The 18,589-nt window shown below is 38.2% G+C and overlaps 1 protein-coding gene across 1 annotated transcript in view; it reads right to left on the bottom strand.

Annotated features, from left to right (window-relative positions):
• Window positions 1–18,589, bottom strand: part of LOC122891046 (ankyrin repeat domain-containing protein 26-like) — a 114,144-nt gene that overhangs the window by 39,358 nt on the left and 56,197 nt on the right. The window contains exons 20-23 of the mRNA XM_044226426.1: window positions 14,341–14,508; window positions 12,431–12,464; window positions 11,933–12,074; window positions 902–1,115 (exon numbers count right to left, since the gene is read on the bottom strand). Coding sequence (XP_044082361.1) covers window positions 902–1,115; window positions 11,933–12,074; window positions 12,431–12,464; window positions 14,341–14,508 — 558 coding nt within the window. The remainder of the gene's footprint in view (window positions 1–901; window positions 1,116–11,932; window positions 12,075–12,430; window positions 12,465–14,340; window positions 14,509–18,589) is intronic.

Here is an 18,589-nt window from a genome sequence, read left to right as displayed (position 1 = left end):
AAGAAGTACAAGGAACACTGGGAGAATTTGGTAATTGTGAGACAACATTTTCACAGAACACAATGTGTTTATTTTAATCTCTTCAGTGGAGGTTTTTTAAAAAGTATCTTAAAAGCCTTCTGTTGAAGATTATACATGTAAATTTGGACTGTAACTCTATAATAGAAACATGGATTATTTTGGTGAAAATGGTCTATAGCAAATTTTCAGTTTTAGATAACAGAATACTCAGATATAGAGCTTGTTAATTCTCATTGCAGGTGACACTCAAATTACACATTTATACATCTTGTTTTTAATTTACTTTTTATTTATTTTCAGCATTACAGTATTCATTATTTTTGCACCACACCCAGTGCTCCATGCAATCCGTGCCCTCTATAATACCCACCACCTGGTACCCCAACCTCCCACCCCCCACACCTTCAAAACCCTCAGATTGTTTTTCAGAGTCCATAGTCTCTCATGGCTCACCTCCCCTTCCAATCTCCCCCAACTCCCTTCTCCTCTCTATCTCCCCATGTACTCCATGCTATTTGTTATGCTCCACAAATAAGTGAAACCATATGATAATTGACTCTCTCTGCTTGACTTATTTCACTCAGCATAACATATAATGTATTATTGGTTTCCCCTATCATCCATTGATGTATTATTTTGAAGAATCTCATACTTCACAATACTAAAGAAGTTTTCTTCCCTATAAAATCCCAGAAGGTAAGTTAGCAATTTCAAAACTTCTATGCATCTGTAGATAAAAGTAAATAATTCAAAGGGTGCCTTGCTGGCTCAACTGGTAGAGCATGCGACTCTTGATCTCACTCTTGACTTCAAGCCCTATTTAAAAAAAAAACACACAAGGTAAATAGGCCAAGTATTTCCTTAAACCAAGATATCATACCTCAAACTGCAGAGTTCATGCTCCCATTCTACTTTTTGAAGCTCCAACTTAGATATCATTTCTTTTGTTTCTGATAGCTCCTTTTGTAGTCCCTTAGCCATATTTTCCATTTTTTTATTTTTTCTTTTAAGTTGTCCACAGTGATATTTTATAAGTTCTATTAATCTTTCATATGAAAGAACCGCATGCTGGATTTTCAATAAACTGACAGAATCTACATCAGAGAAAAAATAAAAACAAATAAAATATATAGGGCACCTGGGTGGCTCAGCTGGTTAAGCATCTGACCTTTGGTTTCAGCTCAGGTCATACATAACCCCAGATTCGTCGGATCGAGCCCTGCATTGGGCTCCACTCAGCACAGAGTCTTCTTGAGATTCTTTCCACCCTTCCTCCCTCCAGCTCTGTTCTTTCCCACAGCCCCAGTCATGTTCGTTCTCAAATAAATTAATTAAATATAAAAAAGAAAAAATATATGAGTACTTTTTTCCAATTTACTTATTTTTAGAAAAACAGTATTCATTATTTTTTCACCACACCCAGGGCTCCATGCAATCCGTGCCCTCTATAATACCCACCACCTGGTACCCCAAACTCCCACCCCCCCGCCACTTCAAACTCCTCAGATTGTTTTTCAGAGTCCATAGTCTCTTGTGGTTCACCTCCCCATTCAATTTACCCAAACTCCCTTCTCCTAACATCCCTTGTCCTCCATGGTATTTGTTATGCTCCACAAATAAGTGAAACCATATAATAATTGACTCTCTCTGCTTGACTTATTTCACTCAGCATAATCTCTTCCAGTCCCGTCCATGTTGCTACAAAAGTGGGTATACATCCTTTCTGATGGAGGCATAATACTCCATAGTGTATATGGACCACATCTTCCTTACCCATTCGTCCGTTGAAGGGCATCTTGGTTCTTTCCATAGTTTGGCGACCATGGCCATTGCTGCTATAAACATTGGGGCACAGATGGCCCTTCTTTTCACGACATCTGTATCTTTGGGGTAAATACCCAGGAGTGCAATTGTAGGGTCATAGGGAAGCTCTATTTTTAATTTCTTGAGGAATCTCCACACAGTTCTCCAAAGAGGCTGCACCAACTTGCATTCCCACCAACAGTGTAAGAGGGTTCCCCTTTCTCCACATCCTCTCCAACACATGTTGTTTCCTCTTTTGTTAATTTTGGCCATTCTAACTGGTGTAAGATGATATCCCAATGTGGTTTTAATTTGAATCTCCCTGAGGGCTAATGATGATGAGCATTTTTTCATGTGTCTGATAGCCATTTGTATGTCTTCATTGGAGAAGTGTCTGTTTATATCTTCTACCCATTTTTTGATGTTTGCCTGTTTTGTGTGTGTTAAGTTTGAGGAGTATATGAGTACTTTTTGCATATCAAAGACTGTATGTTTTCACATTCACTCATTCATACATTAATCAAATATATATTGAATGATTTCAATATCAAATATATTACTGGGATGCCTGGGTGTCTCAGTTGGTTAAGCATCTGCCTTCAGCTCAGGTCATGATCCCAGGGTCCTGAGTTCAAGCTCTACATTGGGCTCCCTACTCACTGGAGAGTCTGCTTCTCCCCCTGCCCAGCTCCTTCCCCGGCTTATGCACTCTTTTTTTTTTTTTTTTTCAGGTCATGAACCATTTTATTCCAAACAAGACAAAAACAAACAAACAAAAACACTACTTTTTTCAATAGGCTTTCTTTTTTTCAATAGGCTAGATTTAATTTGCTATTTTAATTGGAATATTCATATACCATAAGTACAGTAGATTATTTTTAGAGCTGATTTGATTTGGATGTTGTCCTTTTCCAAGTTTCTTTATAGGGTTATGCTAGCCTCATAGCTGTGACTGTATCTTGGAAACTTAGAAGATTTTATGTTAGATATTCTGATACTAGAGGAATCATGTATACCTATTTAATCAGTTTTTTTAATTGGTTCTTACTTTATTCAGAAAATACTCTTTCAAGATTTCAGCCATGCTTTAAAGAGCTGAATATACACACACACAATACAGTGCTGAATGTAAAAAGCATATAAAAACCATTTCCCATGTCTTACTAAAGTAGAATATATGTGTACCCATTTAAAAGATATTTAATAATGCTCTTCCACATTTTCAGATATAGTATAAAAAGCTGAATATACACATTTCCTCATCTTACTAAATTAAAAATGTACACACACACACACACACACACACACACATACATTTTTTCCCCAGGACTCAAGTCTATCATAAAAAATTGAGTATAAACTTAAAAGAGATATGCATGAAGTTTGTTATTTTACTCAAAATTCAGGGGCAGGGCAGCTCTGCATCGTTTCCTCAGTTCAACAACGTCAAGGATACAGGTAATTCCAATCTATCCTGCATATCAATCTCAGCCTTTCACCCCTCCGGTAGCAAAATGGCCACAATTCCGGTATAACACAGACATACATCCTGTATATAAGAGGACTATTTCCTCCTATTTTGTTGGGCAAGAAAATTTAACCTGAAGCCTACTTGCAGAATTTTGCTCAGATCTTGTATGGCTAGGACTGGACATACATGCCCAGATGCAAAGCAAACTAGGAGAGCAAGACCTAGACTTTCGATGAGCAGCGGACAGTCCTGGCAAAGGGAGAATGGCTAACACCAACAGATAGGCAACCAACAGTGTCTGTCACAACAATATTGCCTTTTTTCTTTAAAACTCCTTTTTTTAGTTACATTTCCTCTCATTCATGATGCTTGAGGGTTTTTTCCTCCCACCTCAGGAAGTTTTCAAGGATTGTTGTTGTTGTTGCTTTGTTTTTGGCTTTGCTCTTAACTGGTTAGTTAGAGCTTTTCTACACACTAGAGCTGACTGCTTATTCATTCCCTCTCTCATTCCTCCGATTTCAACAAGTGTTTCCAGGGAACCTATTAGAACAGGCTGTGCACCAAGTACAGTGCACTTACAATGAACCGTGGCCATTAACTGTCCAAATTTTCTACACATATTAAAAGAAGTTAATTTTCCTAAGGATAGCTCTATTGCATCCTACAACTTTCAACATGGAGTTGTTTGTCATTCACTCCAAATTGTAACTTGCCTTGATTTTCTTTCCCCTAGTGAGGCAAGAGGGCAAGGTGAACAAAAAGTTCGGTTTTCAATTGTTCTCCAGAAGGAATTACCTGACATTCAAAAGATGATAGAAGATGCTCCCATAGTCATGGTACACATAAAAGCCTTCCTCTCATATGATCTCTATCCACAAATATGAAAATAAACAGAAGCAGCTATTTAACTCACTTTCAATATGAGCCATACAATATTCTTTGGGATTTAATGTAATTATTTAATCTTATAATGCTAGTAAGATGGTGCTAACATTAATTTATAACTGAGGAAGTTTAGATCTAGTTAAGTAATTTGCCCTAAAAGGCAAGTAAGACTGAGCATTGCTTAAATCCTTTACCACTCTGCCTCAGTTTAAGTTAATTTTAGAGGAAAAGCTTGCAAATATTTAAGATCTGAGTGGGATGGAAGAATCAGCTGCATTTTTAACATTACTGCAGTCTTCCTCAAGTATGAAGTGAGATGAGTAATTTGTTGGCTAAAGCAAATTGGTCTCCTATATTTAAGATATTTATATTATAAATCCTCTTGATTTCCCCCAGGCCAAATGACCTTGATGTTGTGAATTGTTGGTATGACAGTCTCTGACACATTAACTGCCTTCCAAAGCCTTCCCACTTTCCTTACATTCAAGGAGTTTTTTCACTTTTGTATCAATTGAACCTTGATATCTAATAAATTTTGAAACATAAATAGAACCCTCTCAATCCCTAACATTTATAAAGTATATCAACATTAACACATGTCAAATAAATTATGGCCCTCAAATAAAGGCCCTGTATCCACAGTGTAAGCTCCGATATTAAGTGATTTTCAAAGGCTATCCCACATTCCTTAAAATCACAGGGGTTTTCGTGTTTTACTAGTTTGACTTTGCAGAGGTCCATAAAATTTTGAGTCTTCCCACTCCACTTCATTCACTCCTCTTTCCTGTGTGAATTCTTTGATGTTTACTAAGGTGTGAACCACGAATAAAGGCCTTCCCACATTGCTTGCATTTGTAAGGTTTCTCACCAACATGAATTTTCAGGTGTCGATTAAGTTCTGAGCCACGACCAAAGGCTTTTTCACATTCCTTACACTTATAGGGCTTTTCACCACTATGACTTCTCTCGTGATGAGTAAGTTCTGACTTTCAAATAAAGGCCTTCCCACATTCCTTACATTTATGGGTCTCTCACCCGTGTGAACTTTTTGATGTCGAATAAGTTCTGTGCTACAAGTAAAGGCCATTTTACATTCCTTACATTTATAGGGTTTCTCACCAGTGTGAGCTCTCTGATGTCGAGTAAGTTCCGAGCCACGACGACAGGCCCTCCCACATTCTTTACATTTATATAGTTTCTCACCAGTATGAACACTCTGATGTCGAATAAGATGGGAATCAGAGATAAAAGCTTTCCCACATTCCTTACATTTATGAGGTTTCTCACCAGTATGAATTCTTTGATGTAGACTCAGTTGTGAGGCACAACTATATACCTTTCCACACTCCTTACATTCATAGCGTCTCTCACCAGTATGAATTATCTGATGAAGACTAAGTTGCGTGTTGTAACAGAAAGCTTTCCCACATTCCTTACATTTATGGGGTTTCTCACCAGTATGGGTTCTCTGATGTCGAAGAAGATGTGAGGGACGGGTAAAGGCTTTCCCACATTCCTTACATTCATAGTATTTCTCATCAGTATGAATTCTCTGATGTAAACTAAGTTGTGAGGTAGACGGAAAGGCCTTCCCACACTCCTTACATTTATAGGGTTTCTCACCTATGTGGATCTTTTGATGTTTCCTAAGTTGTGAGTTAGAATGAAAGGCTTTCCCACATTCCTTACATTTATAAGGTTTCTCACTAGTATTAATGCTCTGAGGTTTAGTTGTTTCAGAGCCATGGATAACAGCACATTTCTTATTTTCTTTACTTTTTTTGCTTTCATGAATTCTCTGATGCTTAATCAAGTCTGACTTACTACTAAAGGCTTTCCCACATTCTCCACATTTAGAGTCTTTTTCCTTATTACGATTTCTTTCATGTTGAAAATGGTGTGACTGGCACCTGGAAGTTTCCTTACATCTCTTGCATTCGTAGGTTTTCACTCTGGTGTGAACTGTCTGAGGCACTCTCTGAACTGTGTTCTGAGTGGAAGTGAACCTTTCCTCAGAGGTTATAACAGGTTGTCTGAAATGTCCCTCCTGTTGTTTCTCCAAGTGGCATTTGATTTCTCTGCTATTTCCAAACCTAGTGCACTCAAGGCCGGAGCTTGTGAGTCTTTTTATCTCCAGGGGCAATGATTTAATTTCATAACTGTGCTCCTTTGGACATAAATTCTTGGTTTCTCTTCTGGACTCCCAATCTGGGGACCATTCTTTTTTATCCTGATTTTTAACCACCCAGGGCTCCTTCCCCTGCTCCAATAAGGAGATCATATCTGGCTTAGAATCAGAAAGTCCCAGTGAGATCTCCAACATTACATCACAGTACAAACCCTTCTGGGCAGAGTGCAAGCATTCCCACTCCTTTTGAGAGAAGTAAATGGCCACATCTTTGAACGTGAAGCCCTCTGCCATGACTTTTGATGTACAGTGGCTTTTCTCTCCTCTTCTGGATTCTTCTTGAACTTCTCCCGGGTCCTCACACACCAGTCTGGTCGAATCCGCAGGCGGACCGCAACGCCCCAAACCCTCGTCGCCAAACTCCCGCCAACTCACTAACCGCCAGCCAACTTCGGGAGGAAGTGGCAAATGCCGCAGAGCCCTCAGGAAAATGTAGTCCCGAGGAGGAAAAATCCAGCCAGAGCCTGGCGGGTACAAGGTTTCACCGCTCAGTGCGCGTCGCGTACTTAGCCTTCAGGCCAGTACTGACGGCCCACGCTAGCCTGAGCATCGTGAGGACCTGGGCGAACCGACAGGTCCAAGCAGCAGGAGTCGTCTGCTGGGGGGGAGAGAAAAAAAGTTGTGGACCGTGGAGACTTCTGGGAAATGTAGCCCACAGCGGAGGAAAGGGTGGGCTGGTCGGCCACCAGCACAACCCGAGTCCTCAAAGTTAACCGGTGAGCAACAGTCCTCGCTGCAGACTGCGCAGCGCACAGAGGCGGGAAGTTAAAAGCCGGGAAGCAGACGGTTCAGAGTTCTCTCCGCCAGGAACCGCGCTCTGAGAGCGGGATCAGAGGGGACGACTCCCCGCTACACCATGAATTAGGAGTCCTCCCGGACCCGGGCTATTCAGTCCGCCCCATGATCCTGCCTGGTGGAGTTTGGGTGCTCAGGTTTCAGTTGAGAATTCATCCCCCAGTCCCGGGCGCCACCAGAAAGTGCAGTACTCCCTTAGTCCATATGCTGCAAGGTAGCAGCCCGGCATCCCGACCTTTCCACCCAATTCTGCACTCTGTCTCTTAAATAAATAAAATTTTTAAAAAAGCAAAAGCTATTACACTAAGCTCTGCAGATCTCTGGCTTTTATTTAGCTTAAAGTCTAGTGAAGGAGAACACAATTAAGAATTCAGATAGTTCCTATAATAAAAGAGTTCTATGATCACATAACATAACTTGATCTATGGTAAGAAGGGAAGATTTCCCTGAGGAACTATTCTGAGAAATGAAGGAGGAGCGGGAAGCATGTGAGCAAACGAGGAAGGAGAGCATTAAAGACAGTCTACAGCATGTGACAAAGTTCTATTGCAATCTGCTTCTGGCCAAGATAGAGTAACAGGTACTGATTCATCTTCCTACCTGAAAAAAAGCCAAACAAAAACAGGTAAAATACACTTTAAAATCATTTTCAAGAAAAAGGAATCCAGGCAATGAAGGACAATGAACCCTGAAAACACAGGAAGTTAGCCTAACACATACCTGAGCTCACTGCCTTGGGACAATTTCCAGGCCATGACACAGGTGAAAAAACTGAGATAGACTCCACCAGACTCCCTGAGTTGAGGTGATGAAACTGAGTCTGGTGAAACCAAGACAGATGAGATCAGCGGTCAAAGCACAGGTGAGGAGAAAGCAGAAGAACGAACGAACCCTGGAGATCAGAAGAGTAATAACCAATGCATGCCCGTAAAGAAATCTCCTGCGACCAGGGGAAAGATCTGTCTAGAAAGAGCAGAGGAAACCCTTCCTGGAGCTCACATGGCACCAGGGGCAGTATCTATCCCCATTAGCCATGCTGGAAAAACTCATAACCCACAGCACAATGAATAGAGTTAAGTAGGTCGTGCCTCAGCAGTGGGGAATTATGAGCTCTAGGCTGAACACTACTCTGGATTCACCTAACAATTCATAAGAGCAGGATGGGAAAGGATCAAACTGTTTGTCATTAACTTAGCTAGAATTCCAAAGAAAGCATAAAAAGGTAAGTGGAGGCGTAGAAGCTAATTTTTAAAAAAGCAAATAGCACTGACAGAGATGTAAATTATGTCAGACATGAAAAACACACTGGATTGGAATAAACACATATTAGACAGCTCAAAATAAAAGACTGAAATTTGACATCGGAAAACTGTGAGAAAACTTCAGGTAACTAATATACAATTCCCCAAAGAGGCAGAGGAAAGGAACTAGAAAAAATATTCGAAGAAAAAAACAACAGGGTCACCTGAGTGGATTCGTCAGTGCGTGTCCACCATCAGCTCAGGTCATGATCTCATGATCTCAGGGTCCTAGGATCAAGCCCGGGATTAGACTCCCCCGATTAGAGGGGAGTCTGCTTCTCCCCCTCCTTCTGCCACTCCTCCCTGGCTCCTGCACTCTTTCTCTTTCTCCTTCTCTCTCTCAAATAAATGAATACAATCTTTTTAAAAAAAGAAAAGAAAAAATGGCCAAAACCTTTCTAAACTTAATGAAAACTATAAACCCACAGATCCAGAAGGATCTGGCTAGGAGTGAAGAAAAGGAAGTAAACCTTTATAATTTTCTTAAACGACATATGATGTGTTATAACATTACTAGATGGAGGACTATGATGCTCAGGTCATATACTTTAGACTCTAATCACCAAAATAGCAAAACTAAAGAGTTATAGCTAGTAAGCAAAATACATACATACACATACACACATAAATAAAACTAAATCATAAAAATTACTTGCTCAATCTGAAAGAAATCAGAAAAGAAGAGAATGGAATGAAGAGCAGAAAGGACAAATTGAAGTCAAACAACATGATGACAGATTCAAATCAACTACATCAATAATCACATTAAATGAAAATGGTCTAAAAGCCTCAATGAAAAGGCAGACGTCAAAATGGATAAAAATGGAAGACCCAGCTATCTGCCACCTATTAAAAAATGCATTTTAAATGTAAAAACTGCAAATGTGTTAAGAGGTCAGAAATATGACAGACCACACTAACACTGGGCAAAAGAAGGCTGAGCCTGAGTGGTTACATTAATAGCACACAAAATAGATTTCAAAACAAAAAACATTAGCAGCAATAAATAAGTTCATTTAATAATGATAAACCAGTCAACTAAAGGAAGCATAATAAACCTAAATGTTTATGCATCTATTAACAGGTTCAAAATACACAAAGTAAAATTGACAGAACTTCAGAGGAACAAGCAAATTCACAATTATAGTCAGAGATTTCAGTAGGCAGAAAATCAGCAAGGACATAGTAGACTTGAATGCCACTGTTCTTCTCAAGCATCCATGGAACACTTGCCAAAAGAGATGATATTCTGGATCATAAAATAAATTAAAATAGGAGGGGTAAGTCAAAAGAAATGAAGTCATAAGAGTGTATTTTATGACCACAAAGAAATCAAATTAGAAATCAAGAATAAAAATATCTCTGGAGAATACTCAAATATTTGCAAACTAATTAACACACATCTAAATAAACCCTGGGTCAGGGCGCCTGGGTGGCTCAGTCAGTTAAGTGTCTGCCTTCGGCTCAGGTCATGATCTCAGGGTCCTGGGATCAAGCCCCACACTGGGCTCCCTGCTTAGAGGGGAGTCTTCTTCCCCCCCAGCTCATGCTCTTTCTCTCTCTCTCTCTCTATCTCTCTCAAATAAATAAAATCTTTAAATAACCCCTGGGTCAAAGAAGTAAAGAAAAAAGAAATTAGAAAATATTCTGAACTGAATGGAAATGAACATAGAAAACATATGAATTTCTGGAATCCTGCAGTAGCAGCACTCACATGAACATTTATAGCACTGAAAGTATGTACTAAAAAAGAAGAAAAGCCTCAAACTGATGACCTTTGGCTCCACCTTAAGAAATTAGTAAAACAGTAGTTAAAGAAAAAGTTTGATAAACTTTGGTTATATAGAAAAATCTGAAAGAATTTTTTAAAAAGATACTAAAACTAGTAAGTAAACTTACTAAGTTCAAGAATAAACCTGGACCATACCCTGTATCATAACTAAAAAAGAATTCAAAATGGGGGCGCTTGCATGGCTCAGTCAGTTAAGTGGCTGCCTTCGGCTCAGGTCATGATCCACGGGTCCTGGGATCGAGCCCCATGTCCAGCTCTCTGCTCAGCAGGGGGACTATTTCTCCCTCTCCCTCAGCCTGCCATTCCCCCTGCTCATGCTCTCCTTCTCTGTCAAATAAATAAATAAACAAATAGAATCTTAAAAAAAAAAGAATACAAACTGGATCTCATTAGTCACAGATAGAAATGTAAGACCTAAAACTATAAAATTTGGTTATTCAACTGCAAAACTTCTAAAAGAAAGCAGAGAGAAAACCTCTGACCTTGTGCTAGGCAAAGATTTCTCATATAGGAACACCAAAAGCAAAAATTCATAAAAGAACAAAGATATAAACTGGACTTCATCAAAAAAAAACTGCTCTTCAAAAGATACTGCTGAGAGAATGAAAAGTCACAGTCTGGGAGAAAATCTTTGCAAAAAAAAATACAGGTGATAAAGGAATTATATCTAGAATATACAAAGAATTCTCAAAACTCAACAGGTAAGAAAACCCAATTTTTAAAATGACAAAGGATTTGGACAGTTCAAAGAAGATATACAGATGGCAAATAAGCCCACAAAGATATGCTCAACATTATAAGTTATTGGGGAAATGTATATTAAAACCATAATGATACATACACTACAGACCCATCGGAACATCTAAGATTTAAAAAACTGACAATACTAAGTGTTCATGAATATATAGGGAGAAATCAGAACTCTCAGACATTGCTGGTGAGAATTGAAAATGGTGCAACTACTTTAGAAAACCATTCAGCAGTTTCGTAATGAGGGAATACAAAGAGACACGAGACTTAAGGGTTATTACCTGCCTGAATTACAGTTATGGTTTCATATGCATATACCCCTATGTCAAAACTATCAAATTATACACTTTATACATGTGCAGTTGTCCTAACTTAAGCTGTTGAGGGGGAAAAAGCTCTATTGTAAGGAAAAATATCTAAAACAGTGGCTGAGATATGGACAGAAGGATATGAAACAATCCAAGATTAGGCTGAGAACTGTGGTCTTTCACCCCAGAATGATGAGAAGTAATAGCTAAGCTTTAAACAAGGGGGTCACGTGATGAAATATAAATTTTTTTTAAATATATGGTAACTATGGTTGCAGAGTAGACCAAGATTCTGGGAGGTGGAATGACAAGGAAAACAGTCCCAAGGTTGTTTCAGTATTCTAGGACAAAAACAGTGGTAACCTGACCTTGGGTGAAGGCACAGAAGAGGAGAGTTAACACACATCAGGTGTGCCATTCCCATGATGAAAAGCATAGTGGAAATTATGGCTCTTTGCTAAGAGTATTCAACATTTCTCTATTTTCATATAAAACGTATTTCTGAGATGAGTAGCTCTATAACACATCAGAGTTGTATGGTACAGCACTAGACAAGAAGTGCACATATTACTATAGTAATGTACATACAAAGGCTTCATATTTACACAATGGTCTTACCTTTACAATCCATGGCATGCTGTTCAATTAGCGACATGCAAATCATATGATTAGAGTCAGGCATGTGGAAACCCTCCAAAATTGTTTCAGATGACAGAGTTAAGACACCGAAGTCATCCATAGAATCAATTTGTTTTTTGACCTACAAATAAATAATACTACTTCAAAATGTCCCCTAAATATTGATAAAATATACTGAATGTAGAGAGATGATAAATACCCATATCTCTTTATAAGAGCAAAAAAAAAAGGTACTTTCAAAAGGACTGATTTTTATCAAAACAACCTTTATCAATAACTAGTATTTCTGAACAACTTTTTCAAAGTATATGTCTGTACAACAAAGGCAGATTTTCTCTTTTTTCACTATACCTTTCCTAAACTAATTTTTTTATCATGGAATAATATTTCCGATAAACATTATTTATCAAAATAACATAATAAAATAAAAATTTAAAAATTAATAAATGAAAAAAATTTTCCTATATATGTATTTACCTCTTCCTTGTCACTAGATGTTTTCTTTGAAGATCTAAAAAAAAACAGTTCTTTTCAGGCAAATATTAAATACTTAAAATATAAGGAATTTCTAAATCATATCTAAACTATATTATTAATAATGTTAAGAAAGCATTAAATTTAAATCAAACTGAGCAAAGGAAAATCATAACGTTACTTGCATTATTTGATATGATGAAATATACCACATTTTTGTTGTCATTTTCAATAAAAACAAGCTTTTATTGGTTCTGAAAACTATTTGGAAAGTGCAAATTAAGTTCTTATATGGAAGAAACCCTTTTTTAATAATCATGATATTAGTGTTTTGAGGATCTATTGTGTAAATACTATGCATTATTATGAAAACTTCACATGTTTTAAAGCTATTTTAAGCCTCACAACAATCTTACAAAACATAGGTAATTATATTTGGTATTTTACACAGGAAGAAAATGAGGCATAGAAAAAAGTAACTTCCCAAAGCTGGTACAGGTGGTCAGGAGTAGACCCAGGATTCAAATCCAGGAAATGTGCCTTCAAAACACGTGTTTTACAGTATATGGTGAAAGTAATATTTAAGTGTTTTTAAGTAATCTGATAGCAATTGAATCTATTAGTATTCCATTTTTAGCTATAGTTGTAATAATAATTCATAAATTTTAACCATTTTTTAAATAAAAAGACTTCATAAGTAGACAATATTGAAAATCTACTTTCAAACAACTCAAGATTTGCTTCTTCTACAGAAGCTGATCAATGGGCATTTGTTTATTCCCAAACAGACACTTATTGAGTATACTATATATGTGTCAATGACACTGTTGGTACAGGAATCTTCGGCTTTTGTAATTTAGAACTTTATAAACCAAAAGTAATAATCTATGATAGATTGATAAATATGATAGATAAAGTCTTTCCCCTTCCCCCAGAATCTAAACAAATGTTAAGTAAATATAACCAGATAATTCAAAGTCCCTAATAAATCCATAACCATTCATGATACTGTCAAAGGCACTGAATATCTAAAATTATCAAGGAATGGGGGTGCCTGGGTGGCTCAGTGAGTTAAAGCCTCTGCCTTCTGCTCAGGTCATGACCCCAGGGTCCTGGGATCAGGCCCCGCATTGGGCTCTCTGCTCAGCAGGGAGCCTGCTTCCCTTCCTCTCTCTCTCTCTACCTGCCTCTCTGCCTACTTATGATCTCTGTCTGTCAAATGAATAAATAAAATCTAAAAAATATTTTTAAAATAAAATTATCAAGGAATGATTTGTTCTATTCAGAATGGCCTAAGGTTTGTATATTTACTATTATATGTATAGTTTGAAATCCACGAATGATAGTATCTGCATATTCAATTTTACGAGAATACTCCACTGTGGAACCAATTCTGAATAAACAATTTCTTGACACAAAACTACATGAATAGGAGTACTAAGGACAATTACTATATCATCTTTAAAAGAATGTAATACAATCAATAAGCTTTCTAACATTTGGAAATGTGAACAAAATTTAATTAAATAACCATGCCTATCTCTATTGGATCATTTCTGGGAGCATACAAAGGTATTCTAAAAGCTCCCATCTTAAAATTAAAAAATAAAAAAAAATTCTTTTGAACTCCACATTCTTTTTCAGTTATCATCCATTTCTCTATTACCTTTCCCCATAAAAATTCTCTAAGAAGTTCTTTATACTTATTCATTACAGTCCAGCTTCCATGGTGACTGTTGAAACTGCTCCTTCTCAAAGTCACTTGTCCTCATCTTAACCTTTCAGGCAGTGTGTCAGATATACTTGAGTATTTCTTGTCTTCGCCTGTACCTACACTGCAGCATTTTATTTCCATAAAAAGTAATCACTGTTAAAATTCCTTCAGAGGGAAATAAAGAATTTATAGATTTTACCTTCCTTCATCCTGATCGGTTCCACTTGAAGTGCTGTCATTATTCATTTGCAGAGGACAAGAAGTTAGACAAGGGGCTTTCTCAAACCTTGATGTAATCACAGATTCTTTTGATGTTTGTTTTCCTTTATCCTTGGCCCTTCCTTTTTTTATATCCAAAGCAGGATCACTATTTTTAAAAATCCATTTAAAATATCCATTAAAAAGCTAATGTTTTCGGGAGCCTGGGTGGCTCAGTTGGTTTAGCCACTGCCTTTGGCTCAGTGGCCTTCTCCCCTCTTATGCTCTCTCTTACTTTCTATCCCTCTCTCTTAAATAAATGCTCGACATTTCTCTTATACCATACACAAAGATAAACTCAAAGTGGATAAAAGACCTCAATGTGAGGCAGGAATCTATCAAAATCCTAGAGGAGAACATAGGCAGTAATCTCTTCGACATAGGCCACAGCAGCTTCTTTCAAGACATGTCTCCAAAGGCATAGGAAACAAAAGTGAAAATGAACTTTTTGGGACCTCCTCAAGAAAAAAAGCTTTTGCACAACAAATGAAACAATCAACAAACAAAAAGACAACCCATGGAATAGGAGAAAATATTTGCAAATGACACTACAGACAGAAGGCTGATATCCAAGATCTAATAAAGAACTCCTCAAACTTAACACACACAAAACAGAAAATCACATCAAAAAATGGGCAGAAACATGAACAGACACTTCCTCAAAGAAGACATACAAATGGCTAATGGACACATGAAAAAATGGTCATCTTCACTAGCCATCAGGGAGATTCAAACCAAAACCACATTGAGATACCACCTTACACCAGTTAGAATGGCCAAAATCAACAAGACAGTAAACAACAAGTGTTGGAGAAGAAGTGGAGAAAGGGGAACCCTCTTACACTATTGGTGGGAATGCAAGTTGGTGCAGCCAGTTTGGAGAACGGTGCAGAGATTCCTTAAGAAATTAAAAATAGAACTTCCCTATGACCCTGCAATTGCACTACTGGGATTTTACCCCAAAGATACAGATGTAGTAAAAAGAAGAGCCATCTTTACACCAATGTTCATAGCAGCAATGGTCACAATCCCCAAACTGTGGAAAGAGCCAAGATGCCCTTCAACAGATGAATGGATAAAGAAGATATGGTCCATATGTACAATGGAATATTATGCCTCCATCAGAAAGGGTGAATACCCAAATTTTTTATCAACATGGACGGAACTGGAGGAGGCCATGCTGAGTGAAATAAGTCAAGCAGAGAGAGTCAATTATCATATGGTTTCACTTACTTGTGGAGCAAGTAATAACATGGAGCACATTGGGAGATAGAGAGGAAAAGTGAGTTGGAGGAAATCGGAGGGGGAGACAAACCATGAGAGTGGTGGACTCTGAGAAACAAACTGAGGGTTTTGGAGGGGTTGGGGTGGGGGGTTGGTTGAGCCTGGTGGTGGGTATTAAGGAGGGTACATATTGCATGGAGTGCTGGGTGTGGTCCATAAACAATGAATATTGGAGCACTGGGAAAAAATTAAATTTTTAAAAAATCCTTTAAAATTTTTTTAAAGGATTTAAAAAACCAATGTTTTCTAATAATTTTACTGGTAAAGAATAAAAAACAATTTTTTGTAAAATTCTGCTAGCCATCTCAATTCATTTATTAGTTCACAGAACAGTTATGAAGTCCAATCATATATAAGCAAATACACATCCCTTGCTTCAAAGATTGATAAATATACAATTACAATACAATGTCTTTGTGGCAACAAAACAGCTGTGGACCTCTTTGTAGGAGCTGTGGAACCAAGCATCATAAACCAAGGGACCTAGGAAAACTCTTGCCTACCCATGCATCAGATAACAGACACACTCACTACAGTCCCAGCTATAGAGGCAGCAATAGCCCACAGACTGGCTCCAGCCCCTTCCTCTCAACCACATCTGGGAGCCCTTGGAACACACCTAGATAATCACCCATTGAAGAGAGAGCCTTTTTGGAAAACTAGATTTCCTACAGTAAAGTTCCAGCACACCACTAGAGCAAAAACAAAACAAAACAAAGCAAAACAGGTTTGGATACACTGGAAAGGTAGTCATTAAAGACTATTTCAAATGCAAAGACAGCAATGTAAAACTTCAAAGAATATAAAAAGTCAAGGAAATATGATACCACAAAATGATCACAATAATCTTCCAATAATTGATCTCAAACACATGAAGATCAGTAGTTTATCCAAAAAAGAATTCAAAATAGAAGTTTTAAGTAAACTCAGTGAGCTACAAGAAAACACAAAAAGCCAATTCAGGGGTGCCTGGGTGGCTCAGTCTGTTAAGCGCCTGACCTTTGATTTTGTTTCAGGTTATGATAGCAAGGTCATGAGATCCACCCCTGCATCGGGCTTATGCTCAGTGCAGTCTGCATGTCCCTCTCCCTCTGCTATTCACCCAGCTCACACACATGCTCTCTCTAAAATAAATAAATAAACAAACAAATAAAATCTTAAAAAAAAAGCCAGTTCAATAAGATGAGAAAAATACTAGAAGAACAAAATGAGAAGTTTAATAAAGAGTTGGAAGGGCACCTGGGTGGCTCAGTCGTTTAGGTGTCTGACTCTTGGTTTTAGCTAAGGTCATGACCTCAGGATTGTGGGATTGAGCCCCAGGTCTGCTTGACATTCTCTCTCCCTCTCTCTGTCCCACTCCCAACCTGATCTCTTTCACTTTCTCTCTTAAGTAAATAAATAAAATATACATTTTTTAAAAGAGCTGGAAATAGTTAAAAAATAACTAAAAAATTCTGGAGCTGAATAATATAGTGAATGAAATGAAAAAAAGCAATAGAAATCACTGACAGGGGTGCCTGAGTGGCTCAGTTGGTTAAGCGTCTGCCTTCAGCTCCCGTCATGATTTCAGGGTCCTTGGATCCAGCCTGGCATCAGGCTCCCTGCAGGGAGCCTGCTTCCCCCTCTCTATCTTCCTGCTTCTCTGCCTACTTGTGATCTTTCTTTCTCTGTCAAATAAGTAAAAATAAAATCTTTTTAAAAAGAGAGAGAAAAGAAAAGAAATCACTGAGAGGAAAATGGATCAAAAAAATCCTGTGAATTTAAAATTTTCAAATTTTAGAACTTTCAAATTATCCAATCAGTGGAGAACAAAGAAAAAAGAAAGAAAAGAATGAGAAAACCCTATGTGATTACGGGATACCACTAAAAGAAACAATGTGTAAATTACTGCAGTTCTGGAAGGAGGAAAAGGGAGAAAAAGACATAAAGCTTAAAGAAGTCATGGGTGAGAACTCTCAAACCTGGGGAAACATTTGGAATCCAAGTTTATGAAGTTCAGTCATCAAAAAACTAATTAAAGAGATTTTCTCCAAAACACATTATAATAAAACCATCAAAAATCAAAATCAAAGAGAGAATCATAAAAGCAGCAGGAGAAAAGCAGCTTGTCACCTACGAGTGAATCCTCATAAGGCTATTAGCAGTTTCTCAGCAGAAACCTTATATGCCAGGAGAAGAATGGGATTGTATATTCAAAATGCTGAGAGAGGGGCTCCTGGGTGGCTTAATGGGCTGGGCCTCCACCTTCAGCTCAGGTCATGATCTCTGGGTCCTGGGATTGAGCCCCACATCAGGCTGTCTGCTCAGGGGGGAGCCTGCTTCCCCCTCTCTCCAGCCTGCTGTTCTGCCTACTTGTGATCCCTCTCTCTGTGTCAGATAAATAAAATCTTTAAAAAAAATGCTGAGAGAAAAGAACTGCCAACCAAGAATACTTTACTGAGCAAAATTATCCTATAGAAATCAATCAAACCAAATCAGTAAGTTTGATACACATTAACAGAATGAAGGAGACAAGATGGCGGGGAAGTAGGAGGAGGCGCCTTTTTAACCTGTACCCCATAGTGAGCTGATTACCTACCAAGGAACTCCAATCACCCATGAAATCAGCCTGAGATCAGAATTATACACGTCTGGATCTCTACAGGGGCAGAAGACGCCAGTGGGCAGGTAAAGCAGAGTGGGAATGGCGGACTGGTATTGGAAGATAAACAAAAGGGGAAGGGAGCCACCAGAGGTGACCAGTTGGAAAGTAATACCCCAGTCCGAGAGTGCCCTGTGTCTGGGGACCAGCATTAACTTGGGAGACTGGCTGAAAGCACTCAAAAAGAGCAAAGGATCACAGGGGACAAAGTGTAGGAATCGGGGTGGCTAGGGACAGGGGCTTAAGGAAAAAATAAGATAAAAAC

This window comes from Neovison vison, chromosome 12 (assembly GCF_020171115.1).
Source record: "Neovison vison isolate M4711 chromosome 12, ASM_NN_V1, whole genome shotgun sequence".
Lineage (NCBI taxonomy): Eukaryota > Metazoa > Chordata > Mammalia > Carnivora > Mustelidae > Neogale > Neogale vison.
Note: the sequence above shows the minus strand (reverse complement) of the source record. Positions and strands in the feature narration are given on the sequence as shown.